General features: G+C 40.7%; 1 protein-coding gene across 1 annotated transcript in view; it reads right to left on the bottom strand.

Annotated features, from left to right (window-relative positions):
- The window catches only part of RYR2 (ryanodine receptor 2), a 720,715-nt gene that overhangs the window by 166,383 nt on the left and 527,003 nt on the right, over window positions 1–27,329 (bottom strand). The window contains exons 60-66 of the mRNA XM_054975163.1: window positions 21,367–21,482; window positions 19,714–19,778; window positions 18,830–18,951; window positions 14,172–14,221; window positions 2,745–2,805; window positions 1,349–1,587; window positions 385–466 (exon numbers count right to left, since the gene is read on the bottom strand). Coding sequence (XP_054831138.1) covers window positions 385–466; window positions 1,349–1,587; window positions 2,745–2,805; window positions 14,172–14,221; window positions 18,830–18,951; window positions 19,714–19,778; window positions 21,367–21,482 — 735 coding nt within the window. The remainder of the gene's footprint in view (window positions 1–384; window positions 467–1,348; window positions 1,588–2,744; window positions 2,806–14,171; window positions 14,222–18,829; window positions 18,952–19,713; window positions 19,779–21,366; window positions 21,483–27,329) is intronic.

The raw sequence follows: 27,329 nt of genomic DNA, 5'->3' as shown, positions 1-27,329 counted from the left end.
GATGAGGTAAGATGAGCAAGAGAGGGTTTTTATGCCACTGATAGTACAATCTTAAGTAAGAATTACTCCAGTCTAAGTCCATTGAAAATAAATGGACTTAGACCAGAGTAACTCTGTTTAGGATTGCACTGTGAATCAACCATATGGGTTTTTCAGCTTTTCTCTTTGATTATGATTTATGTAATGCATTGTTTTCAATTTAGATGGATACTGATAGATTGTTTTTACTACTGTTTTTATATAATGTTGTTAGCTGTTCTGAGGGCTCCATGGAACTATGTTTGGCAGGATACATTTTAAAAGTCTGCATTAAAGTGAGTGGTAGAAGCCCCCGAACTGGTTTAGGTGATTTAAGAAGCCATCTTAAACGTTATTCTCTCTTACCGCTCCACATACATACTCTTGCTTGTTCCCAGAGCATATAAACTGGCCAATATTCTGTAACAAGAGACCTGAACATCTTCCACTAAAAACAGAAAGAGAAGGGGGGGGGGAAGTGAATTTTATTGTACTGTATTTCAGTGCTCTGCAAATTTAAAAGGAATATAATCTCATTATAATTTAACAATCTACTTAAATTATTAAAGTGTTATACATGGCATAATTAATATGTGTAAAAATGCAGACTAATCCTATCATAAAATTATATTCCTAACTCACTTTAAGTCAAACCTAAATTATTACACTGGCCCTTATTAAAGTAGGATACATAGTTATTGCTAGAACATACAGTGGAGCAAAATTGTGCTTTGTTAGTTTTCACTAGATGGTACCCTTCTAGATAATAAAGCTTCATAGGTTTCATGTAATAGGTGAGTATTACCTTCTCACAGCAAAAGTTAAAGTGTATATACCATTTTAGAACTTTTCAGCCTTGGTTTATGAGGCTGAATCCTAAATTTCTATTCTGCTAAATTATTAAATAAGTCTTACTGTCACAGAAAAGATCTAATCCAATCCTAAGAATCACAAACCAGAACTCCATGTGCAGACTGGATCTTCTGTCCTCCCCTGTTTTCTACATCCCCCTTCACTACCTGAAAAGCATCTCCTTAAGATTAGGCACAGCATGGTAGATGGAGGCAGTTTCTCAAAAGGACAATCCATGAAAACTGTGCCCTTTATCTTTCATGAGCAGAAAAGCCCTCTACTTCTGCAAAGGTACCTTTGGATCCAACCCTCTGGAATTCAAGTTGGACTCCTTAGTCTTAAAATAGTCAAAATGCTACACAATGGCCCTGAACAGTTAGCTGTATTATTGTACAGAATATTAGGAAACTATAGTAATTAAATTAATCATTAAATAATAAAGATATTAAGTAGAAAATAACATCTAAACAATACCTACATATCAGGTCTTCTCCAAATTGATGCTGTCCAATGTGTTCAAATAATGAAGATAGCACTGGCAGAAGAGCCACGGTGGTGTAATTAATTATTTGTGTCACTCCTTTTGGCTGACTCCTGGTGTGTGTAAATTGCCCTTGCTTAAGATTTTCCATGGTCTTCTCAAGATCTTCTGCAGCATTATCCAAAAATGTCCTCAGAGCCATCTTAACACACTCCAGACCTGTCTTCATCACTGTTCTATATATTGCATGTAACATATTATTGTATTCTGTTATGAATTTAAATAATGCAGTAACTAGTCCCTGAAAAATCTAAAAATGCAAGCAGCCCAGAAACTAACATGCATGACATTAGAAGAACTCACAGGGGTGATTCCTAAACCTATCCTACCACTCCACTGAGCAAAGTGTTTTCCTCTAGCCCAAGGAACTTTTCTCCAACTTAAGTGGATCTTCCATTTGAGGAAGAGCCACTTAAGTTGAAAAAGGGCTTCTTAGACTAGAGGAAGGCTCTTTGGTGGATGGTTGAATCCCCCCCCCCGCCATTTTAGTGCATTAATCATAGCCTTAGCACGAAAAAATATTTATATACTTTTAAAATCATTTCTAGATTTATAACACTGTCAAGGCAAAGAATAGGAATTCCAGAGATTCAGAGAATAGGTACAGTATGGTTTCCAGTTATGCATCATACCTTTGAGTGATCATGCAAGCATGCTTTAGTCCTTCCTGAGAAAACTATGTAGGAATTTTGGTGTTTACTTTATCAGCAAATGGAATGTTTAGAAATCTCCAGGCAAGCATACCAATATTGCGCGTAAGTGATGGAACTGAAATATGGTCAGGTTTCAGGGTTTTAATGGAGCTTCAGCATGGCTAGCGTTCTCTTGATCAAACCTATCACTGTGGTGACTCCAAATTTCTCCCACTAGAAATCCCCCTGCCCCCACAATGTTGTTCTCATTTGAGTTCTGCATGTCAAAGGATGAAATTGAACGTGTATTTTTATTACCTATCATGCTTAATGCATGGTGGGGAAGGACATACTGGATACATATTATCACTGTGAAAGCTCTAGGAAAGGACAGATTACAACACTCAAATGGGAACATACACACAAGCACAATTCATGTATCCACACAGAGTTCACATAAAATCATAGTAATTTAACAGAATACTGTGGAAAGAAAAACTTAGCAGAGCATAGCCATAGTACAAGTACATAACACAATAAATATCGTTAGTCCAAACCTATCTATTATTGATAATTCAGATACAGCAATAATTCTCTAGTATGCATAAATTACCAAGTATCTATAGCAGATCAGTTTTGGCCACTATTAACTTGTTTTGGCATTGAGACAATAAATTAATGAACTACATTCAGTATTTTACCTTGCATCCAAGGTCTGGCCCAGGATATGAAGACAGTTTACTATTGAAGTTGCATCATTTCCTATGAAGGAAAAAAAAATGAGATTTTTAAAATTATGGTATTCCTTTTTTTAAAAAGCACTGTAGAATTTACAAATGGAAAAATGCACACTTAGAAGAAGAATCTGTTTAATATTCACGTGGAACATTTTACAGTATTAACCTTTTTAGCAGACATCAAGAACTAATGATGTATCACACCACAAACAGCTGAAGCAGACAAAGCATATTTAAAGAACATTTAATACGATTTTAGGGCTGCAGTGAAACCTGTGTCCCTTCAAACAGCAGCAATCTTGAAGTTCTACTTAAAATAAACTCCAGCCATCCTTCCCCACTCTTCATACAACATTGCTGAATTCATTGTAGAAGTTGTAAGTTGCTACTATGTACAACTGCATAATGAAAGTTATCTGAACAGGATGATTGCACTTTAAGTGGACACTTGTCCATGGGGGCCTTCAGCACTTACTCTGGCCTCACACCCTTTGGAGATCTCTTGTTGGGCTGCTTCAAGGGAGTATGACCAGCAGGGTTGTGCATTACAAAACTGCTGTGTCAAAGATATACGTGAAAATTGCTGGTTGGGTTGTAACAGGGATTTCCTGGAAAGGTAATACAAATCTAGGACTCCGAAACCACCCTCCCTGAACAATCCACATTGTTTTTCATCTTCAGGTGCTGCTACTGCAGGCATTTGTTTTGGATTCCAAGCAACAGCATTTCTCCCTTCCAATCAGATCCTTGCAAGGGAGGAGCACAAAGCACTCTCAGTCAATCACCTTTGGTGACAAGCTGTAGAGATCTGCAGTCCTCATTCCCTCTTCCTTTATGGGTGCAGAGCTCTTTTTTTCCAAGTATGTTGGTTGGGGGGCACCTTGTTCAGGGGTCTGTTGAATTGGACTCCTTGGACCAATTCACTTGAAACTTAGGGGTTCTTTAGTGGACAAAGGAGCACTAGCACCTGCAATTTTGAAAAAGTCCCCCATAGGGAATGATGGCAGACCTGCGGGACAAGGCAGGACACGATTGGTGGGGAGGGGTCTAGTAAACAAGCCTTCCTTACTCTGTGAAAGGAAACAAAGAAAAGACCACAACAAGGAAGGGTGGTGAATTCAGAGTTTTCAGTTGAAAAGATTTTTTTTTATTCTGTTACTGTAAGAATAGGAAAATTAAATGAATGCAGCTAAATGAATGCAGCACCTCCCAAATAGGAATTAGGAGAGAGCACCCAGGCCCCTATTTCAGCTACCTGTAAAGTAAAACTCCTTGGTTCAATTCACCTGAACTTGAGTCTTTAGATCAGAGAGAAGACTATGGTCTGTGCAGATGGGGCCTTTATAAACTGCTGGTCCAGGCCCTCCAAGAGATTCCCCATTGACAGCAATGGCCTCAAACTTCCAGAATCCCCCCCCAAAATATATGGATTTGAATTATGCACCAGCAATGTCCAACCTGGAAATAAGGGATCACAGTAAACATTTCCCTTCCCTTAAATCTGGATCTAAACTTTTAACAATTTTTTTTTCTTGGCGCACAGCCCTTGTGCACAGCCTTGTGGAAAATTCCCTTTGCTAAAATCATGACTCAGAAAAGGAGGGGTGGCTGGAGGTGGTCCAGGCATTTGGCACCTTCTTTCAGTGAAATCACTCTAATGATAGAAATCACTTTTCATGTGGAATGCACTTTTATATATCAAAATGTTATACTGGTTACTCAGAATTGTTGGTTGATGCTTTCTTGAATGTTTAATAAACAATCCACTTATAATCCTCCCTCCTAAAATGAGAAGGCATTGATGTAGTTTATGTATCTAGAAATATTCTAGTAAACTAGTAAAGTGCTAAATGCTAAAAACAACAACTTTACAATAGTTAATTAAAATATAATGAAACAGCCCCATTTGAAGAGGGGGGTGATTAAAAAGAATGGCATGGAGAAAATACAGTGCTGACAACCTAAGAATGATAAACATGGGCTCTGTTTAGGAAAGAAAGAAAAATATCTAGGCATCCCCTGAAGTGTGAAATTTAAATCAAAGACCAAATTCTGCTAAAGTGTCATGTTCACATACAGTTATGTAAAAACACAGAAACTACAGTCGGGAAGCAAAAAAAGTTCAATATTAGTAAGAGATGGATCAACTGAAGACTAAGAAAACCAAAGGAAAAGACTTTCTCAGTTAGTAGGATAAAATGGTCAACAGCCAACAATCAACAGGTCAGGGGAAAAAACAACTTTGCAGCCTCATGTGGGCTGCTCAAATTGCCATGTATTTTGTAAACAGCCAAGGCCTAATTCCGAAATGAAACATAATGTTGGAGTTCTACCACTAGCAGCCTGCACCCTCAACACCGGAGGGGCTTTCTGCAGAAAGGACAGAGAGATGTATGAATAAGGCAGCCAAACAAAAAAAATCTTTAAAGACTACAATACGCATAGTTAGATGCTCTGGACTTAAAAGTAAGCCTTTGCATTTTCCCTCCTTAGTAAGAAGCAATCAAAATAATACTCTTTTCTGAATGAACTGTATAGTTCAATTAATGGGATTACAGGCTGCCCCCCTCAGAGGAGAGATGGGAAAGATCTGTCGTTGGAGATGTAGAACGGCATCAATTGATATCACATTGGACAATATCCTTTATGCTCCAGTAAGACTAAAAAAATTAGTGGTAGGGTATGAGCTTTCATGAGCCACAGCTCACTTCAGATATCTGAAGAAGTGAGGTGCGGCTCATGAAAGCTCATACCACACCACATAAATTTGTTAGTCTTATAGGTGCTACTGGACTTTTGCTCTTTTCCACTTTATGATCCAGGGTGGGGTTAAAATGGTGTGTCATGTTCCCTCCAAAGAGGATGGTAAAAGAATCATAATGATCTATTGATCAGCAACTTAAAGTGAAATTGCATTGGGGGAAATCTGCTTCCCATTCAGGCTAACAGTTAACACATTCCACAGTGGCTGAATTACATATGAAATGCACTTTCATCTGCAGGCCATCAACAACAATAGAGGTGACTACTGGAATCAAGTAAATGTTAACTAAAGGACTGTAGCAGGGACCCTGGCAGCAGCCAATTTAATAAGTTTGCATGTCAAGGACTTCCCTCCTGTGGGGACCAGTTTAAGTAAAATGTCCTATAATGTTTGCACCTAAATGGTTTGGATTTTTTTCCTGCTTGCTAATGGTTGCTGTTTGTTTAATTGTAGGTCTCTGATAAAAGAAGAAGGGCTGGACTAGTGAATGGAGTGTGATCCGATTGCACTGTAGCTGTACCCTAGGGCAAAACAGGCAAACTATGTGGAGCCTAAGAGAGTCTGTGTGTTTCTGAGAGAAAATGTTTATTTTAGTTAAGTCTAGTTTAGTTTAGTTAACTTCATGGAATCTGAGAAAGTCTGTGTCTGTGTGAAAGTAAACCTGGCTTTTTATACTTCAGAGAAAGGGTTCTGGCTAAACCAGGCAAACTATGTGGAAGCATGGGAACCTAATTTTGTTTAAATAAGGTGAACTGTGTGTGCACCTGGGTCAGTCTATGTATATCTGAGGGAGAGATTATTTTATCTAGGTAAGCCAAGCTCTGTGGAAAGGCCTAAATGAATCTGTCTGTGTGGATAAAAAAGAAGTTTAGTCTCCTAGAGAAGAACTTTGTGAAAAATTAGGCGGTATGACTGAGTCTATAAATATAACTTTAAGAAGAGATAATTATTTGTGCAGGTGAGGCCTGCCAGTGGCATGGTGGTGACAGCGCCTGCCTGCCATGGAGGCAGTTGTCCAGGGAACCACTCTTGACACAGCCATTCAGGGGGGCCTCCAGCTACCCATTTGGGGGCTCTGTGCAGGTTCCCTGACCTAGCCCTCCCCCCGTCAGAGAAGGGACTGCGGCAGCAGGTTCAGGTGACTGTGCGTTCATAACTCCCTGTTGACGGCAGGTGCTCAGCCCCTTGACTGTCTCCCTCACAGGATCATGCCATCCTGATGCCGAGTACTTTCTTGCCAGAGGGGCATGTATCATCTGGATGTGGGCCGCACCTGTGACAATGGAGCTGCCACTGCCACTTCTCCCAACCATAGATATGCTCCCAGAATGTGGCAGACTGGGCTAGGGCTCGGACTGGGCCGGGTCCCTTGCCACACGTGTCTTTTTCCCTTTCAGGCAGGTCACAGCCCATGTCCCTTCCTAGCCAAGGGACAATGTCAACACTCATGTCTGTCAGACATGTTTGTCAGTCCACTGTCTCTAATATGATATGTCTACAGTTTGGGTTTATAATCCAGTCTGTTATCCAAACTAGCACCGCCACTTGGTGATACAATTTAATGTTCGGTATTGCCAGTCCTCAGTTTTTGTCATCCTGTAATACTTCAAATCTTATCCTTGGTTTCTTCCCTTTCCGTATGAAGTCATTTATTACTTTCTGCCACTTGTTTAGAATCTTGTGATCTATCATCTTTTTTCTTTCTTATTTCCATTCCTCCAAATTAACTCTATCTCTGCTTTTTTAACTTTTGTGATTAGGGTTTTTGATACCCAACACATGTCTATTCTGGAATATGACTAGTGTCTCTCTGAGAAGTACAGATATTTGCTTTCATTTGAGTGCAGTACTCTCCAAACATCTTTGCGTTCTAAGATACGCATATGATTAGATACACATTTTGGGAGTTTCCCTCCAAGATTTTTTAATCTGTCTGTTTTGGAATCTAGCACCCCATTCATAGCTCCGAAAATTGAAATTTTGCCTTGTTGAAAGTCTAATAATACTTGATAGAAGTTTAAAAAAAAAAATCATTGTTAATATTATTTGGTGCATATATAGATGTCAATATCCATACTTGTCCTTCTTGTAATTTAATCTTTAAAATCAAATATCTTCCATTATGATATTTAAATTCTTCAAAGACTTTCAAACATTGGTTATTAATATATATTGCTATACCTTTTTTCCATTTGTGATAAAGCTGTATAAACTTTGTCCAGTCTTTTACAATGTAATAAATATACTTGATCTTTTTAATATTAGTCTCTTGAATGCTTAATATATCTGCATTTAATTTCTTCAATTCATTAAAGATTCTTGATAATTTAGCAGGTGAGTTTGAACCATTCAAATTCACTGAAATTATTTTAAGTTCATTCATTTCCCCCCTTCCCCCCCCCTCCTTTCTTTTGTTGATCGTTCCTTTCTCTTCTCTGGTTGAAAGGCCTGGGTTTTCTGAACTTGAGCTTTGGTCACTGTCCTTCACTTACAGCTCTTGTAAAAGAACCAGTTTGGTGCAGTGGTTAGGAGTAGCAGGACTCCAATCTAGAGAACCAGGTTTGATTCCTCTCTCCTTGGGTCAGTCACAGCTTTTAGGAGCTTTCCGAGACCCACCGGCCTCACAGGGTGATTGTTATGGGGATAATAAAAGCGAGCTTTGTAAAGCACTTTGAGTGGGTGTTAAGTTGTCCTAAAGGGCAGTATATAAATCGAATGTTGCTGTTGTTATCGTCATCGTCTTCATCATCATCATCATCATACTTGTTCACTTCTTGTTATTATTTTTCTGCCCTTTGTCAGGAATATTTCTAGGGCGAAGGGAATTGTCTAATGGTATCTCATTTGCTTCTGCTGCAGCACTTCAAATTTTCAAATTTCCATTTTTTTTTCATTTCTTTATTATATTTGGTGGTGAATCTTCAAATATTTGCATTTCTTTTTTCTTCAATTTTTAGAAGTTTTTATCTATCTTGTAATAAGATTTTATCCTTCGATTTTTTATGGGTAATAGTTACTAATATATCTCAAGGTACCTTGTTCTGTCTTGTGTACTTTGAACTGATTCTAAAAAATTCAGTTTCAGGAAAATCACCTTGCATTTTCAAATAATCTTGTATTAACTTTTGAAATCCATTCTCTATAACCAAATCACCCAAAGTTTCTGGATTTCCATGGAACCTTAGATTGTAGCTCTGGAGTTTTGTTTCTAAGATTTCTATTTTTTGGTCTGCTCCTGTCAAGGAGTTTGCTTGTAGTTCTTGTACTAATTCAGTTTCTTTTTGTGTCCCTCAGAGTTGTTTTTCTTTTTTTGCTGTGTCTTAATTTCTTGGATATCTTGATTATTTTCTTGGATTTTTAAAATTATTTCTTGTAATCCAGAGGATAACTAGGTTCTTAGCTTTTGTATACTTTCCCTTATTCCAGTGAAGGTTTCTTGTGTAGTCTAGTCTGTTTGCTATAGTTGGGTTAAGAGTTTCTTGTTTTCTTATTTCCTCAGCAACTTACTGGGTCTTCTTATTAGTTTCCTGAAATTGAGTTAAAACATTATTTTCTTGCTTCAATTCTGTAGAAAGGGTTTTGATTTGTCGTGAAAGAGATGACATTATCTTCTCAGTTATTCTGTCTATATAATACTCTGAACTTAGCTCTGCCTTTGCTTTTCTGGTACCTGTTGCCATTTTCTTCAGCGTACCCTGAACTGGTTTAAAGAGTTTCTCTTGGAGCGGACTCAAAGGGTTGCTATTGGACATCAGCTAGCTCCAGAATGGGAACTATCTTGTAGGGTTCTGCAGGGCGCAATCTTATCTCCTATGTTATTCAACCTCTACATAAAGCCTTTAGGAGAACTCATTCGCAGCTGTGGAGTTGGATGTCATCAATATACAGATGACACCCAACTCTATATCTCATTATCCAGGTCTCCACAGGATGCAGTGGAAATCTTAGATCGCTGCCTGACAGTCACGGTGAAATGGTTGAAAAACAACAAATTGAAATTGAACTCAGACAAGACTGAAGTGATGCTTGTTGGGAAGGCAGAAATCTTGAAGGACATTGTACTCCCCACTTTTGATGGAGTTCATCTGACCCTTGCAGACTCAGCATTATTACTAGAAAAACAAGTTAAGGCAGCAGCAAAAAATGCTTTCTACAACCTCACTCTAGCCTGGAAGATGGTTTCTTATCTTGACACTGCTGACCTGGTCACTTGGATCCATGCCATGGTAACAACAAGGCTTGATTATTGTAATGCTCTATATATTGGCCTCCCATCTAAGTTAACTAGGAGGCTCCAATTAGTGCAAAATGCTGCAACTCGATTGTTACCAGGAACGAGCAGGAGCATGAACATCACTCTCATCCTACAGTTGCACCACTGGCTACCCATCATTTACCGTGCTCAGTTCAAGGTATTAGTTATTGCGTACAATGTTTTTCATGGCTTTGGTCCAGCATACCTATGGGACTGCCTCCCCCCCCCATGTTCCTCCACAGCAGCTTTGCTCATCTGAACAGGGTCTCCTGCAGGTGCCAGGCTGCACACAGGTGAAGTCAGCAGCAGTCCATAAAAGGGCTTTCTCTGTGGTGGCCCCTATCCTGTGGAATGACCTGCCTGAGCAAGTCAGAAGAGCCCTCACTCTCTTGGCTTTCCGTAAACAATAAGGGGTTGTTGTATTGTAGGGATGGGGTCTCAGATGCTTCACTAATGAGTTGGGGATCATAGATTTCATCACTATTTTTGCCTTATATATTATCTGCTGCTTTAAATATGTACTCCTATGTACAACCAGCACTCCATGTTGTCTGTTAGTCCTAGAATTAATTGTGTTTTGCTCCAGTATTTTTTCTACTCTGTCTTGGATCCTTGCTAATGCTGTGTCTTTTAAACTTGTATTAGTTTACCTTATGGTACTGTATTGAAATGTACTTGATACTGATTGTATTAACCTCATACTGTGAATCCCCCTTGAGTCTCAGTGAGAAAGGCAGACTATAAATGATATAAATAAATAAATATAGCCACAGAGGGATACAATCTTAATCCTAATCTTAATCTTAAACAATATCCCCATATAGTTAGTACCACATAGAGACTAATATTTTATAACAAATTTTTCATAATTTTCCCCACATGCCATGCTGCTTTTATCCTATGTAGTGAAACAAAGACAGGCACAATATGTTCCCCAACAGAGCCAAAATAATGCAGTTTTTTAAATTTTATATTAACAATAACAATTAATAAGCACTAATATTTGATTTAGTTATCAATATTAACTATTTAGGAAATACAAATTTAAATCTCATATAACAGTACAAATTTTTTATCTCGATGTTGAAATAGGTCCAGTCTCCAGCCAATAGATGACGAAAAGGATTTTCCTGTATATTAAATATTAGCTCGTTCTTTAATCAGCAGGTGGTAGCAAAGTTCTCTTGATGAATTTTACATAGGATAGTCCAGTCAACAGATAGTAGTAGCTTCTTTGTTTTAATTATTCGGCTGTTTTATTGCAAAAAAAAAAAAAGTTCCAAGAAAGCCCAATGATATATAAAATGTCAATATTATAGCTTTGAATCCTTCACAGCAGAATCAGTGATATAAAATGTAATGTTTTGTAATCGAGAAGCAAGAATAGAAAATTAAAAATTAATCCAAGGAGCAAGGCAAAATAAAGTCAGTTATACTGTCTAATTCTGTCTTGAAAGAAAAAAGGAGATGTAGAATTAAAACAAGGAAAGATAAATATCCAGTTTCGACAGTCTTCCTGGGTGTATTTTGAACAGTATTTGTAAAATATTTTTATATTCCTTTAATAGTCAGTGAGGTTGCAGAAATAAAATGGCGGCTTATCTCCGTGTTATAGACTGTGTCCAATTAAACTCTTGTAAAAACAAAGTTTGCAATTAAAATGCAGTTCAGATGATTTTGAAGGCAAGTATTCAAATAAGAAGTAAATAATTGCATTTAACGGAGAGCTGAAAATCTTGTTAGCTCTCTCAGTTTGTATGGAAAGAAGCTTGAAAGAAAAAGTCACAACTTGCAGCTTACATGTTATGAATTGGAGTTTCATTGGAATTAAAAACAGAACAGTCTAACTGAAACAAACTGCACAACAACTAAAATTACTTTTCTAGTTTTCCTCCAAGTCCTCAACGCTGACTATATCAGACTGAGCTGTACGAAAGTCCTGAAAGTCTGATTTTTAAGGTTTCATGGAATTGCACAGACTCTAAACTACCGTAAAAGCAGCTCTTCAAGTACATGGGCTATGGGATGAAAGTAACTGTGCAATTTGAGAAAGAGGAGCTTCTATTTTCTTGTGCGTATATGTCTGTCTACATATCTGCCATGAGTATTTTCTGTGTTCTTTACTCTGTACTGATCCTCTGAGAGTATGTGAAGTTGCATAGCAGTGGCCTATTTGGCTGGGAGTTGCTTATCTGGCAGGTGCCTACTGTGGTGTCTACTTTCATTTTCGCAGCCGCTCAAGAATGTGTCCTTGAGCACCGGCTTGAGCCTGGGAACTGAAAATGACTTCATCTGTCCTTCAGTTCTTCTCTCCTCCTGTCTCAACTCCCCTCCCCCCCTTCCTGGCTCCTTCACACCAGAATCCTAACCATCCATATCCTAAAGGCGTGAACTTTCCCTATAACTAACCCCTCCAAACTTCTACACGTCACTTCTGCCAATACCCTTGTCTGTGTATGCTGATACTGATGGATCTCTAATACAGTAACTTTAACTCATACCATGGAGTGTGCGCAGTGGAGTACTGCGGGGATCTAACTGTCAGAACCTGACAATATAAATGCAAATGTGTGTCACACACACTTACACACTAACACAAAACCCTATTTTGGATCTGGTTATTATGAAGGCAGTTCCACCAGAAGAATATCAAGATTTCAGTTGCATGCCAAAAATATCAGAAATTATTTACCTAAGATCCAAACAGACAAGATGCTAGAAGATTGGATCTTCACAGGGTTTTTTAAAAAATGAAAACCGCAACCAAGAGAGGCCTGATTTGGATGGCGGACTTAGGACAGTGAGGAAGGGATTTAAATTCTGCCTATAGTTTTGCCAATCAAAGCCAGTTTCTTTCTCCTCCCTAGGGTTCCCAGATCCCTATACCCTCCTGGAGAAGGAAACCCTGCACTTGCCTTCTGGTCTTCATGCACACGTGCTCCTGGCAGCAACTTGATGACATCATTTCTGGGAAGTGAAGTCATCATGCTGCGAGCAGGTGTGCTCCTGAACTTTGCATGAGGACAGTTCAGCCTGTTTGGAGCAACAGTTAGCCCTTGCAACATGCAGAAGCATGCCCACCAGTAGCACAATGATGTCACTTAAGGAAATGACATTGTCACATACTGCTGGGAGTGCACCCATTGCACACTTGCCCAGGTTGCCAGTCAGTGGTGTGCTATCACCGGGGGGTTTCCACCTCCCACCAATTGCCAGCAATTGGAGGGCAACAGGGAAAAATTCTGGGAGTTTGCCTAAAACTGTAAGGGGGAAAGACAGGCAACTTGGTCTGTTATTTTCCCCATTCAACAACAACAACAGTTGGGCATGGACAGAGCAATTGGCAAAATTGGATGGAATGGGAAGAGTTAAACCTCGTCTCCCTCTGATCTGTAAATCCATTTAGAAAAACAAGTTATTCCTTAACTGTTCTAGACGGCCAGTGTCAGCATCCCTAACTAATTCAAGACAATATTTAACCGACAGCTAAAATTCAGGTATTAATATTTTCTTCAATTCATTACTGTTAAGCCAAACCAACTGTAACAACCTCCTCCATTTTGAATGAAAACCTCTATTCAACTATAATTTTCAGGAATTGTACATTATATCTGCCACGTTTATCATGGACCATGAGAATTTAAAATATGACACTGAATAAATTCATAATACTTCTCAATAAAATGTATCAACGAAATGTTTTTGAAATAGCAAGGATATAATGAAATTATCCTTCAACTGTCTAAATGCTCCTGAATACTAATGTTCCCTGTCTTCCCCGTCTGTATATCAGTCTGGAATAATTTATATGGCATACACAACACCTTGTGTATTGTGAGAATAGCTTTTCAGACCCCCTCCAGCCATGTACATGGGATGTACATGTGAAGAAGTTTTCCATGTGTGGAAGAAGAGCATTTTGTAAACAAACAGAACAAATGCATCATTCCCATCACATGCAGAATAATATGACTGGATTGGGGTAAATGGCTGTGATCCATAAATGCTTGCTATAGAAAGAGAATTCCACAATCAACAAAGGAGAAGATTATGTGTATTCAAAATATGACATTTGATAAGATTACAGTATTTCTCATTTAATGCCTTACGGCTATTGCACATATATTTCTTTAGCAAGACTACCACTATTATTATTACTTTACGTTTCAATTAAATAGCCAGTACAATTGTTGTAGGACTTTTAGGCTACCATGTGTTTGACTAAACTAAAGGATTATTAGTGGCCCAAAAAGATCATGCCCTTGACCATGCAGTCATGCAGCATGCAACAAAGCAGCACTTAACAAATTGCAAAGAATGGGAAAGAAAATCAAGGAATGCTCACACAAGTATTTGTCAAGGGTCTCCTTACCAAACAGTGAGATCCTATGCCTGACAAGAACTCCAAGTTTGCAGAACAGGCTGAAGACAAAGGGGAAATAAAAGAGAAAAGAGGGGAAAGAAACAAAGGAAGAAGAAAAAATAGCTGATATATGAGCAAGAAAAAGCAACATGATGTTTTGCAGAAAGAATCAACCATCTGAGCAATATGTAGGACTGAGATTATTAAAACAAGATTTCAAGAGCATCTCCTTAACAAACATGGTTAAATAAGCACATATTATAATTAAAGAAAAAGAAAAGAAAACATTGACAACAAGGCTAATAACTCTAGAGCACCTTGTATGAATGCCTACTGAAATAACAGGAAGTTAATGCAATCAGCAGGCTAGTTTAGAAGATCGCTACAATGTTAGAAACAAAAAAGAGAATAGGTTCTTATTGAGTCACAGATATTTGATGGTGATAGTACATATTAATTTTATGTGCCCTTAAATGCGTTCAATGAACTCCTTTGAAAAAATGTAATTTATAATGTATTGAACAATGGCCACAATTCAAGAGTTTAATGTGCTAAATTTATTGAAATTGCTTAGGGGTACTTAACTGTGTGCTGGGTTATGGCAACAAAAGTGCTTGGATTATGGTTACAAAGTGCTCCAAAATGCATTTAAAATAAGTGAAAAACAAAAGTAAATGTAAACATCGAAAGTATTGTATTTTTTTAAATCATAAAAGGTGCTGCATTGAGGAAGAGATGGAAAATTCAGTTGGGAGAAGGTAATGCAACATTATTTGTTTCCATATCTAGCCAGAAACTAAATCACTCTTCTTCAGAGGAGGAGAGTAGTTGTGGCTCAATGGAAGAGTATCTGCTTTGTATAAAGCAGCTGATTCAGTATAAAGCTAGGCTGTCTGTAGTGAACTAACTCCAGAGGGCATTCTATTGAGTGATTCTCAAACTGTGGGTTTCAACCAAAAAGTGAATCACAATTAGACACGGGCACGAACAGAAAAAAACCCGAACATGGTGTTCGTTGTTCATTGCCATCCATGAACAACGAACATTGACGAACATGATCCTGTTCACGATCCTGTTCATTGTTCGTTATTTGTGGAGGCCAGCAGGCTCTCCTACAGCCATCAAGATCCCTACCGCACCACTCCCAGAAACCCTACCTGAGCAGGCAGCAGGAAATGTACCAATAATAAATAATAGTTTGGCCCCAGAACCTGGCAGCAGCCCTGGAACCTGAAGGGGTAGATCCCTATCCCACTACACACAAAGAAAATTCAAGCTCCACACACACCCTGTCTAACAGCAGCTGTCTCTCCCTGAAAGCCAGAGCTGGGAGCCCCCCTCCCCCCTGGTCTTTTCCACTTGTAACAAATTTGAAGCTCCAGTCCACACTTGGAAGGAAGACCTGCCTATCAAGCTAAATTGGGCTTAGATTGGGGTTCTCAGGGCAACAGCAGGAGCTCAGACAGAGTTCAGAGAATCCCTGCCTAAGTTGCCAAGGGAATTGATTGTGCCAGACTGTCTGGCTTGATGAACAGCAACAGACAAGGCTTGCAACGACCACCTGTTCATTTCGAATGGGGCCTCACGAACACCTTGTTCGCGAACAGCAAATTGGGCTGTTCGTGGGGTTTTTTAGTTCATATTGCTGTTCATGCCCATCTCTAATCACAATTCTCTTGCAAGGTAAGCAGGAAGGAGAAGGCACTGGGATGGGGGGTGGGGACTGGGAGAGGAGGTTCAGTGGCAAATTTGGATTTCCTCTGCTCTGCATAACATGCAAAATGGCCAAGAAAAACAGCTTTGTGGATAGCAATGCTATATAGTTATACATTTTAACAGTTCCTCCCCCCTAAGATTCACTACTTTACAGGCTCAACAATCCAATGAAGCTGTAACTTATATGTTTATATATTATATTGATTTCTGAACCCCAATACTGAACCACATCAGCCTAGCTCAGAAGTATGCTTGTATAGCAGAGCTACACCAGCAACACAGCTGGGAGCTGGAAATGTGCTAGAAACCACCATGCAAGTATAGAAACAGAGGGGACAGTGGGTGTGCTGTGGATGGAGCTGGTTTATGTAAGCTCCCTAAGTCTCTCTAGCCCAGGAACACCCCCCACAGTCAACATAAAGTTACACAATCTAAAACCATGGTATGGCCCATAAACACTGACGCAAAGAGAAAAACTAAGTACTCCTCCCAACACACCCCAAGTTTTGATGTAGCTCAGGTTGTCAGCTACAGCCAGAGCCAATCACACACCCCTGCTGCTTCCCTCCCTGCTTCATGGAACTGCTGCCCAAAAACCCATGGCATCTATTTGCCTTGCAGAATCAGAGAGCTCCATGGAAAAGCCCCAGAAGATGGAACAGGTACAGTAGCAGTGTAACTTCATACAGGTGAAGGGTGTTTTTTGGATGGCTATGCCATGCTCCTCAGGGGGCCCAAGAATGTGGAGACCCTCTCCATAATGGATGTGAGACTGTAGTCTTTCCCAGGGCTGCACAGACTAGACTCTACCAGTAACAGCTACCGAGCTGTAGGTCAGGGACAATACTCATTGCTGCCCAATGAACGTGTTTGGCATTTGTGTACTCAATGAGTCAACAGGGAGGAATCTTAGGAAACAAACTTCTTGGTTTGACAGCCATCAGTCTGGCACAGCTATCCCAGTCACAAGCATGTTAAGATACAGATGGCTCACTGTATCTTCCCATGGCCTTTTGGAGTAGCTTGAAACGGCACACAAGCCATACTGGACAGGTTGGCAAATCCATTCATAGGAACTCATCTTGAGTTCCCTTCTGCTGTTCAATAAAGACTGGAATGCTCTACAGCTATGTCTCTGTGCAACTGGAGTTGGGAAGATGAGGCTACCTACCCTCGGCTGGCCACTGTGTGCAGCTCACATGGGAGGTGTGCTAAGGGATGGTATAAGTGGCAACATATAGGCTTTTGCAAGGGGGGGCATGTAGGTTTCTGGGTCTCACACTTCCCCAGGTCACTACTGGCAGCTGATATACCATGCAGATTGACTGGGGGTGGGGAAGATCAGGGTACAAAAGTTCTGGGGAGCACGGAAGCTGATGGCACTGATGGGTCCTCTGGGTGCAGGAAGGAGGGATGCAAACGGACATGTCATCAAAAATGATGGCCATGTAGCGTACACATCAGCAGGGCCATCCCATCCATCACTAGGTTGTTTGTGAGGGCAAAGTGTCAGCTGTGCACAGCTCAACCATCTTAAGACACTTCCTACACGGAAACTGAATGGGGGGGGCGGGGGGGGCCATGCTATCCCTATGCTGTTCCACTGGTCCATGTCTGTCTTTGTAGTGTTCCCTGCCCAGTTCCATATGGTTGGTGGTGTCATCAGGACTGCCAGGGAATGCTTAATGCCCTGTTCTGCTTCCCATTTATGTACATCAAGTTGGCACAGTTGTTAGGGAGCTGGTCCTGGGCACATGGGTTTGAGCCTAGTCTCTGCCCTGTATTTTGCTGCCAATTGCCAGCCAACAAGTAAACTTTACCTTTGGGCCACCATTCCACAACCTGTGGATCGAATCCGCACCCCCCATTTACCACATGGGCACCCTTCCCTAGTGAGCTATGGGGTGTGTGGAATAGTTACTGTTGGAGGTGCTGTTGCATGTTGCCCTGTTGCTACCCTGATGCCTGTGGTCCCCCTACTTTGCAAAAAGAAACTCAGATGCATGCTGGGACTCAAACTCACATTTTTGGGACTCCCTTTAGCACTTTAATTCCAGAGATCCTGCAGCTCAACCCACCGGTGTCCACAGAGATTGTGGCATCTGTAGGTTTTTCTGCCCTGTTTTCTGGCACTCATGGTGCCATGGCTGCATGGGTAGCAGTGGTTGTCTGTGCCCCTGCATGACACAGGGATGTCAGCAGGGCACTGCTTCCTGACTAGTGGGTGCTGCCTGGGTTCTTAGGGTCTTTGGCAAGCTTGCTATGGAGTCTGGACTTTATAGAGGAACATTTTTTGTTCTTTCTCGGCTGCAGAATGGCCACAGAATGGTGACAGATGGTTCTTATGCTGTGGCAAAGCTTCACTGGTGCAGCTGTGCTGCAATCAGAGGGCTCTCAGGATTGTGTTATAAGAGTCCAGTTATATTTAACAGTTTGATAAAATCAACATCTCTGCAAAACTGAAATATGAGAAGAGAAATTAAAAGATACCTTAAAAGATACCTGGATATTTCAAAAGGAAATTTTGATTCCAGCCTTTAAAAAATTAATAGATTTTAAAAAGAGATATGTCAAAAGAAAGGACTTTATTTTGGAGTTTCAGTCCTTGCACTTCCCAAGAAAAAAATCCCTTGCTAAAATATGCTAGTGTTGCCTAAAAAAGTAAAAATAAAAAACAGAAATTGTACCAGCCAAAGAAGTGTGCAGCCCAGAAATCTAACTATAAGCTACACAGTGATGATAAAATTGGAATATAAAAAAGGTAGCAATAGCATGGGAAAACAATTCTGGGGTGGAAAAAAAAGATCCAAGAAATTTTTTAGATAATAATGCTTGAGAACTGCTTATCATGTGACTCAACTATATTAGTGTGAATTTTCTCTCTGCCTCTATTATGTATGTCCATAAATCTGCCTACCTTTCTTAATCAGTTATTTTAAATTGTATTTTACCTTGTTACCATTTCTTTCTCCTTGTTAGAGGCATGCCCCCCACTGCTGAGAGGCCGGCTTGCTGCAGACAGGAAATACAGACGATGATTTTTGAAATACTGATCAATTAAAGGGAGTACAACCTGGGAAAAACACACACGAAAGAAAAACAAATATCTTAACAGGGTGTGGTGTCCCATCATTCTAGTTTCTCAGTTCATGACAGTTTCATAGCGCTTTGGATTTGTTAACATGAATTCAATTTCTCTCCATGTTTTTCTCTTAAACTTTTTAAACATTCAGGGGATAATTCTGTCCTCCTGCTGCATGGAAGCCATAAAATACCGGCATGTGGCTCAGGACCATGAGTAGCAATGGATAGGTCTGTAGCTCAACGGTAGATTATTTGCTTTGTATGCAGAGAGTCCCTGGTTCAATCCCCAGAATCTCCAGTTGAAAGGATCAGATAACAAGTATTCAAAATTTATTTATTTATTATTTGGAAACTATGCCATCTCTCCAGGGAACCTATGCGATCATCTCCATAACTAGAGCAGTATGTGGCTCTTCTCCTGTATAACCTCTTCATGACAGCCTCCGGGATGTTCATGGGCCTTTCCCCCAATGGCCATATCTGTCTGATGGTAAAAGCAGACCATGAACATAAGGTCCCCACTCTTAGTTTCAGCTCTAAGTATCATGAATGAGATAATCAATAGATGGGACCCTGAGTCACTGTATATCTAACAGGACACAGGACTATAGGTTGCCATGCCATTGTCTGTAACTTTACTACAGCATTGACTCCCGATCTCTTTGCTGTGGTGAAGATACCAGATTGTTACAAATGTTAAACTACATCAATACATTTTATAGTTGCAGAAGAACAGAACAATATACTTTACTTTAGCAAAGAACTTGATCTCTTGCTCATAAGGAAACTGTTCTCCTTTGCCTCTGCTGCCACCATCTGTGTGAGAAAGGAAAAAGAGCTTAAGGTCCAATTTAATTTGTATCTTTTCACTATAGTCCTCTTAAACTGCATCTTTCATACATTTCTTCTATTCCACGTTAGTATATTTATAGTGTGCTGTCATATGAATTCTTCTTATCAGCAAAACAGTAGAACATGAATTTTGTAGGATTAATTTAAGTAAAGTAGGTCAGGTTTGGTATGGATTAAAGTAGTTCATGATACACACGTTTTATATACATAAGACTTGTCCTATAAAATAACCCGGCTGGAATCTACGAACTTTAAGTAGAAGGAACTCCTAGCCGATCTTTCCTCCAGCAACACACATGGGAATTAGGGCCGGCTGTATATAAAAACCGTACAAGAAAGGGCTGCAGTCAGGAGGGGGAATTTCCCTCCCTGTTTCACAAGCAGATCTGGTAGCTTTGTTAGCAGAAGACAATGAGTGATTTTTTCTGATTCCTTTCCCCCTTTGCAGCCCATATGATAACCAGTTTTTTTTGTCAACAAGATCTCCCCCTGCCCCACCAATATCTTTGTGAGACTGACAAGGGCTGCTGCTGGGGTTGCCAGGTCCCCCATACATGAAAGTGGGGGACCAGGAGGTGAGGTGAGAACTTGATTTGGAGACTTACATCATGTGTGCACTCTTCAGAGCATTTCTGCATCATGCCTGAAATGATATCATTCCTGGAATGATCCAATTAGCAGGGAGCAACCCTGCACTTCTATGTCACGCTGGGAATGATGTCATTTCCAGCATGACAGGAAACATTCCAGAGCCCACAGGAGCATGCTCCAAGGGATTATTGCCCCATTCCCACACCTCCCCCAATATACATTATTTTTTTTCCAGAATCACTCTCACTTATGCCATTATAAATCAACAATTTCTATACATATTGGGACATTTCTCCAATTTTTAGAAAATCTAAAAATATTATTTACTGAAATTGAAAATTTCTATGTCAATTCATTTGAAAAATCCCAAATACTTTTTACTTTTTAAAAAGTCACTGGAGTGTGTAAATACCATAATGAGATAAAAGCCTATAGAAGGATGACAATTTCCAAAATTGTTTAAGGAATGGAGGCAATTAATTAAAATTAAATTAGAATTTTAAATTTTGGGTTTTCATATTCTTTAAATTTCCATCCTTGAAAGAATTATAATGTTACCAAGGTTTATATTCCTGCTTTTCTTGAAAATGCTTGAAATTCTGTCATTTATTTTCCCACATACTCTATAAGAAATAGCAATTTATATATAATGATTTTGTTTTTTCTTAGTTTCCAATATAGCTTACAGAATTTCTTCATAAGGTGCAGTCTCTGTTTATCTAATAAGTTATTAAATACATGTCTGAGCAGTAAAACAGAAAATATTAACTTTATCTATACCCTGCTATTAACATTAAAATAACCTACTAGTAACATTAAAATAAGAGTTTAATCAGTTTATTCACAAAAAACAGACCATGTCATAGTAAAGCTCTTTTAAGTCATTTACTTCTGTTAATCCCACAGTTCATTCTAAGAACTCACTTTATAATTTTAAAAAAGATTATTTAAAACAGCTTACCAAATTCCAGAATATATTGGTGGGCTTCATCTACATATCTTATCAGCTGCTGAAGAAAACTGTAAGCAAATCGTTTCTCGATGGAAGGAGTGTCTAATTCTAGATCTTTTAGACCTCTGGAATAAAAAAATATTAATTGAGAACCAACCAATAAAGCCTATTTTGTATAAACTCTCAAAATTGTCAAAAAGTTAGTTTTTATATTATCTGTTCATTCTTGTACATGTTCTTTGTTATTCACACCACAAACACAGTAAGAAATCAACACAGTCCTTCCGTATGTTGATTAATTTTACTTTTTAAATAATTTTATCTTCTCAGTATTGTATCACATTGTTTCTCATATTAATGAGAAAAATTCATGAGAAGTACTACAGAGACAAATTGGGAATTGTTAATCAGCACTTACAGTGTTTTTTTTTAAAGTGCTTGTACTCATATATAAAAGGTAAAAGTAGTCCCCTGTGCAAGGACTGACCCATGGGGGGACGCCACATCATGACGTTTTCTTGGCAGACTTTTTATGGGGTGGTTTGCCATTGCCTTCCCCAGTCATCTGCACTTTACCCCCAGGAAACTGGGTACTCATTTTACCGACCTTGGAAGGATGGAAAGCTGAGTCAACCTCGAGCCAGCTACCTGAACCTAGCTTCTGCCAGGATCGAACTCAGGTTGTGAGCAGAGCTTGGGCTGCAGTACTGCAGCTTACCACTCTGTGCCACAGGGCTCTTACTCATATATAAGGCTGTACCAATCTCCACGAATTCAGGGCTTGGGAGAACACCCCCCCACACACACCGCAAGGTACTGGTACTCAGTACTGATAAGTATTACCATACACACACAAAACTCAAAGCCCTGAGTGCATGAATAAAGCTCCCACTCTCCTGGCCTTCCACAAACAGTGCAAAACTGAATTATTCAAAAGGGCTTTTTACTCAGATAGGAGGCCAGTACTGTAATGAAATGATCTCAAAGGCCACAATCTTTACTACTATTACTGTAAATAATGAGGGACCATAGACTCCACTGCTATTACTATAAATATGATCCTATTGGGTCATTCCTATGTTGTTTAATATGTCCTTCATATATTTGCTTACGCTCTGTTTCAGCATTTCTTCAGCTTTGTATTGGATTTCTGCTGGTTTTTAAATCTTTGCAAATTTGCATGTACATACTCATTTTATGTTTATTGAAATGTCATTGATACTTACTGTACTGATTCACACTGTGTAATCCACTTAGAGTCTCAGTAAGAAAGGAAGACTATAGATAATGTAAAATAAATAAAGTTTTTCACAAGGAGCTTCAAACTAGGGTCCAGTGCTGTATTTGTGAAAAGTTGAGGAAATGGAAGTTTGATCTTTATTTTGGGTGCTACAGTTGGAAAAATAAAGTCAACGGAGCCATATTTCTATCCAGACTGAGGCTGAGGGGTTTTCTGTATGGGCTTTTCCTGTCATTTCTGGCCCCCTACTGCTTTGATTTAACCTCAAGTTCTGCATGAATTCTATCTATCTATCTATCTATCTATCTATCTATCTATCTATCTATCTATCTATCTATCTATCTATCTATCTATCTATCTATCTATCTATCTATCTATCTATCTATCATTTTTAATTTTTTATTCTGCCCTTCCCGAGCAAGCAGGCCCATCGAATAAAAATATTTATAATAATTTACATCTTAAAAACAGTTAAAATCAACAAAGCACAAAAATACAATATGTAGTTAAAATATACAGTAGCATTCAGCTAATTTGAAGGAGTCAATCTGCTACTTTAAAACTGGACGGTGGACATCTCTAATAGGGAGGGATCCGGTCTTCTCTGCTGCTCTTCTATCTAGGTCAGTGGAGGCCTAGCCTCAGTCATTTGCCTGGTGGAACATCTTTGTCTTATAGGCCTGGCAGAAGGATAGTAAATCCTGCTGGCCCGGTCTCACTAGACAGAGTGCCACCAGGTGGGAGCCAGGACCAAGAAAGCCCTGGCTCTGGTTGAGGCCAGGGACCACCAATAGTTGTTTATCTCCTGATCGGAGCATCCTCTGGGTCACATATGGGGAGAGGCGGTTCCACAGATATGCTAGAACCAGTCCGCATTGGGCTTTGTAGGTTGATACCAAAACCTTGAACCTGAATCGGTAATCCACTGACAGCCAATGCAGCTGGCGCAATACCGGTGTTTTGTGTGTACCACTTGACACTCCGGTGATGACACATGCTGCTGCATTTTGAACCAGCTGCAATCTCCGGATCAGACCCAGGGAAGCCCTGTGTAGAGCGTGTTACAGTAAATTGTGGGTCGAAAGGTAATGGACAAGGTGCCTGGTCTGTTGAAGGTAAAAAAAGGAGTACCTGGCAACCGCTGCAACCTGAGCCTCCATTTTCAGGATCACCCCCAGACTCCTGACCTTTGGAACTGGCATAAGTAACGCCCCATCGAGGGCCGGGAGCCGGAGTCCCAAACCTACACACCCGTGACTCAAGTGCAGGACCTCTGTCTTCATAGGGTTTCATTTCAGCCTCCTCTGCTTCAGCCATCCAGTCATGGCTTCAAAAGCATGCTCCAGGACATCTGGGGCCCAGCCAGGCTGGCCATCCATCAACAGATACAACTGGGTGTCATCTGCATATTGGTGACACCCAAGTCTGAAGCTTCACACCGTCTGGGCAAGGGGGTGTATATAGATATTAAACAGCAATGGGGAGAGTATTGCCCCCTGTGGGACACCGCACACCAATGCGTGACGGGATGACAACTTCTCCCCCAGAGCCACCCTCTGTCCCCGATTGTGGAGAAAAGAGACAAGCCACTGTAAGGCCGTCCCTCATACCCCCACATCAGTGAGGCGGTGGGTCATAAGATCATAATCGACCATATCAAATGCTGCTGAAAGGTACAATAATATCAGCAGTGCCAATCCACCTCGATCCAGGTGCCTGCGAAGATCATCTGTGAGGGCAACTAGCAGCGTCTCTATCCCACATCCTGGGTGGAATAGATCTAGGGCCGAGATATCCTTCGGGAATCCCTGCAACTGTTCCTGCACTGCCTGCTCAATCATCTTACCCAAAAGTAGGAGATTTGACACTGGGAAATAACTGATTGGGTCAATGGGGTCCAACGGTGGTTTATTCAGGAGAGGCCTCACCACAGCCTCCTTTAACACCCCGGGAAAAAACCCAGAGCTCAAGGACAAGTTGACAATGGCCTCCAAAGAATACCGCAGTCCATCAGCACTGGCTTTCACCAGCCACAATGGACACAGGTCCAGGAGGCACATGGTAGGTCTCACCGCCTTTTTTGTTTTTATTTTTTGCATTGTCACGCTCCTGCACGGCACCCATGGCGCAGGTGAGGCCAGGCTAGGTTGCTCACCCAGGCAAGGTCAGCTTAAAGGCAAAGTCCGTTTAAGCAAAGTCCAAAGTCGACAGTCCAGGTCAAATCCAGTCAAGGCAGTCCAAACAAGGGTCAGGCAGGTCTAGAGTCCAAAAGCAAGCTGAGGTCGAAGTCCGGGAATCAGTGCAAGGGGGGAAGAAGGTTCAAAGCAGGTGGGAAGATCTCCAGGTGCGAGGGTCCGGTTCCAGAGTGGTTGACGACTGAAGTTGTTTCCATGCTGCTCTGAGTTCAGCGTCCGTTCTTATACTCCACCTTGTTTAAGAGGCAGACGGGCCAGGTGTTTCCTCGTCCATTGACTGCCCTGCCTCGTCATCCTGGATCAGCTCCAGCCACCTCTGCGCTTGGAGTCGGGCGCTGTGGCGCCGTTGCCAAACTGCCTCTCATGCCCGACCCTTCCTCCAGGCGGCTGGCTCTGACAACTTCCCCCGAGTGGCGGCTGGGGTTGTTTCTGTGTTGCTCACTTCCTCGGCCCCAGTGTTTTCCCTGGGAGGCATGGGCTGTACCCTCTGGCTGCTGCAGGGCCAGCTCCTCAGGTACCTCTTCGTCTGGGTCAGGATTTGCCTGCCCAACGCAGTCCTCCTCCTCCTCCAATGAGGACTCACTGGCGGGTAGCAAGAGCTCAGTCCAGGGCTGGGTCATGACATGCGTTGAGTTTTTTTATTTCCTCCTGTTTTTTTTCTGATTCTTTTGAGACCACTTTTCCCCTATCTTTTTCTGGAAGCCAATTTTGAGTTGTTGTTTTTTCTCGTGCATAGAGTTTCCTTTGATTTTATTTGTCCCATCCATTCCCACCCACCTTCAACCCACAATCGATGACTGGACAGTCATCATATTTGAACCACTCCTCCCCCTGCCTTCCCTTCCCCCTTCCTGGTTTTGTTTTGACCTTTTAAATCATCAGTTTTATATTGCTATGTAATAATCAGTGCAGCAGGTACTCTGAATCCTCAACTTTCATTTTTTTAAAAAAGTAAGTCTCTAGCTCCTTCCCTTGGAGAGACATAAGGGGAAAAGCCTATCTCTGAAATGGGAGGGGCTAGTGATTTACTTTTTTTAATTGTTAATTTCATATCAATTAACTTTCTAATAAACGGAGCATTTCATATCAATAACTTTCTAATAAACGGAGCAGCAGATTCTCTGCATTCCTAACGTTCATTTTATTCCTTCCAATCTGAGAAATCAACATAGGAGCTGTGCCAGCCAATCACCACAGGCTTAGGTGGGTATGGTAGACAAGGCACACCTTATTTTTCTGTTCTGATTTCCTGGGCCACCAGCCACATTTCTCTTTTCCAATTGGATCAATGAGCACAGAGCTGTGCCAGATAATCACCACAGCTCTAGGGTGGTAACATGGACGGCAAGCAGGCATCTTGTTTATCTGTTCCAAACTCCAACTACATGGTTGTTTTTAATGGTTGCTCTTGCTTTCAAACTTGTAATCTGGCACTGAGGGGTAGCAGAAAAGGAGACTGCACACAGTTGAATGCACAAAGCACTAGCAAAATTCTCGGCCTAGACATGTATTTCCTAAAGCAACAGCACACACACACACACAGTTCAAGGCAGGCAGTACTGCATTTCCATGAGATATAGAGAGAGCAGGAGGAGAACGCAGTGGTCCCTTTTTTAAAAGAAAGAAAACATCCAGGGCTTAGAAGAAAGTCAGGGGTTTGTGCCTCCATGAGGCAATCAATATAACGCATCCTTCGAGTACACTTAATTGGAATCACTCCAACGGATGAGGTGTTGTCCAGAGATGATTGCTGCTGTGATGCAGCTCTGTGGCTGTTCTCCAAGGTCAGATTTCATCGACCTCCCAACAACTTTTCATAAAAAATAGTTTAGAAATAAAGGACTTCTCTCTCCTCCTCTTTCTACTCATACATAGTGCCTGCCAATTTTCCCAACGATGACTCATCGCTCTTGTGCTGGTGGTTTCAGCCAATTATCTCTCACAACTCTAGGTGCAAATGAACTGCACTGCATTGTAGAAGGAAAGACGAGTTAATACAGGGTGTGGGACCCTCTCCCCAAATCTTTGCACATTCTCTTACAAAGGAATCAGAGGAATACCCCATGGTGGAACAGGTGGTCATTATTGGACATGGGCAAGATGACTTGCATCCACTCCCTAACTTCCTTCTGACTTCCTTCTTGCCGCATGTGGCTTTTCAGCATGATTGGGGAGGAAAACCAGGAAAAGGCAGGTATGAATTTGGCCCAAGAGGGTACAGGAAAAAAAACTTGTGGATAAATTGATTCCATCCATCCTGTATTTGCAGGACAACAAGCTGACAGGCAGCCTGTCAACCATAACAGCAGGAGTACTTCTCTGAATGGACTGGAGCCCAAGAAAAAAAAATCACCTATGACAATTTCAATCCACCCATAAGAGGCTGGATGGATGTGAATGGTGAGCTTCAGACAAAGGTCTGCAACTCATTTACTTTGCCTATGAGATCACTTGTCACAGACAAAGCCAAGTCTCCAGCTTTAAGTCATGTTTAATATCTTAAGTTCAAGAGAGAAAAGTTTGACCACCACCTTCTC

This window comes from Eublepharis macularius, chromosome 1 (genome assembly GCF_028583425.1).
Source record: "Eublepharis macularius isolate TG4126 chromosome 1, MPM_Emac_v1.0, whole genome shotgun sequence".
NCBI lineage: Eukaryota > Metazoa > Chordata > Lepidosauria > Squamata > Eublepharidae > Eublepharis > Eublepharis macularius.
Note: the sequence above shows the minus strand (reverse complement) of the source record. Positions and strands in the feature narration are given on the sequence as shown.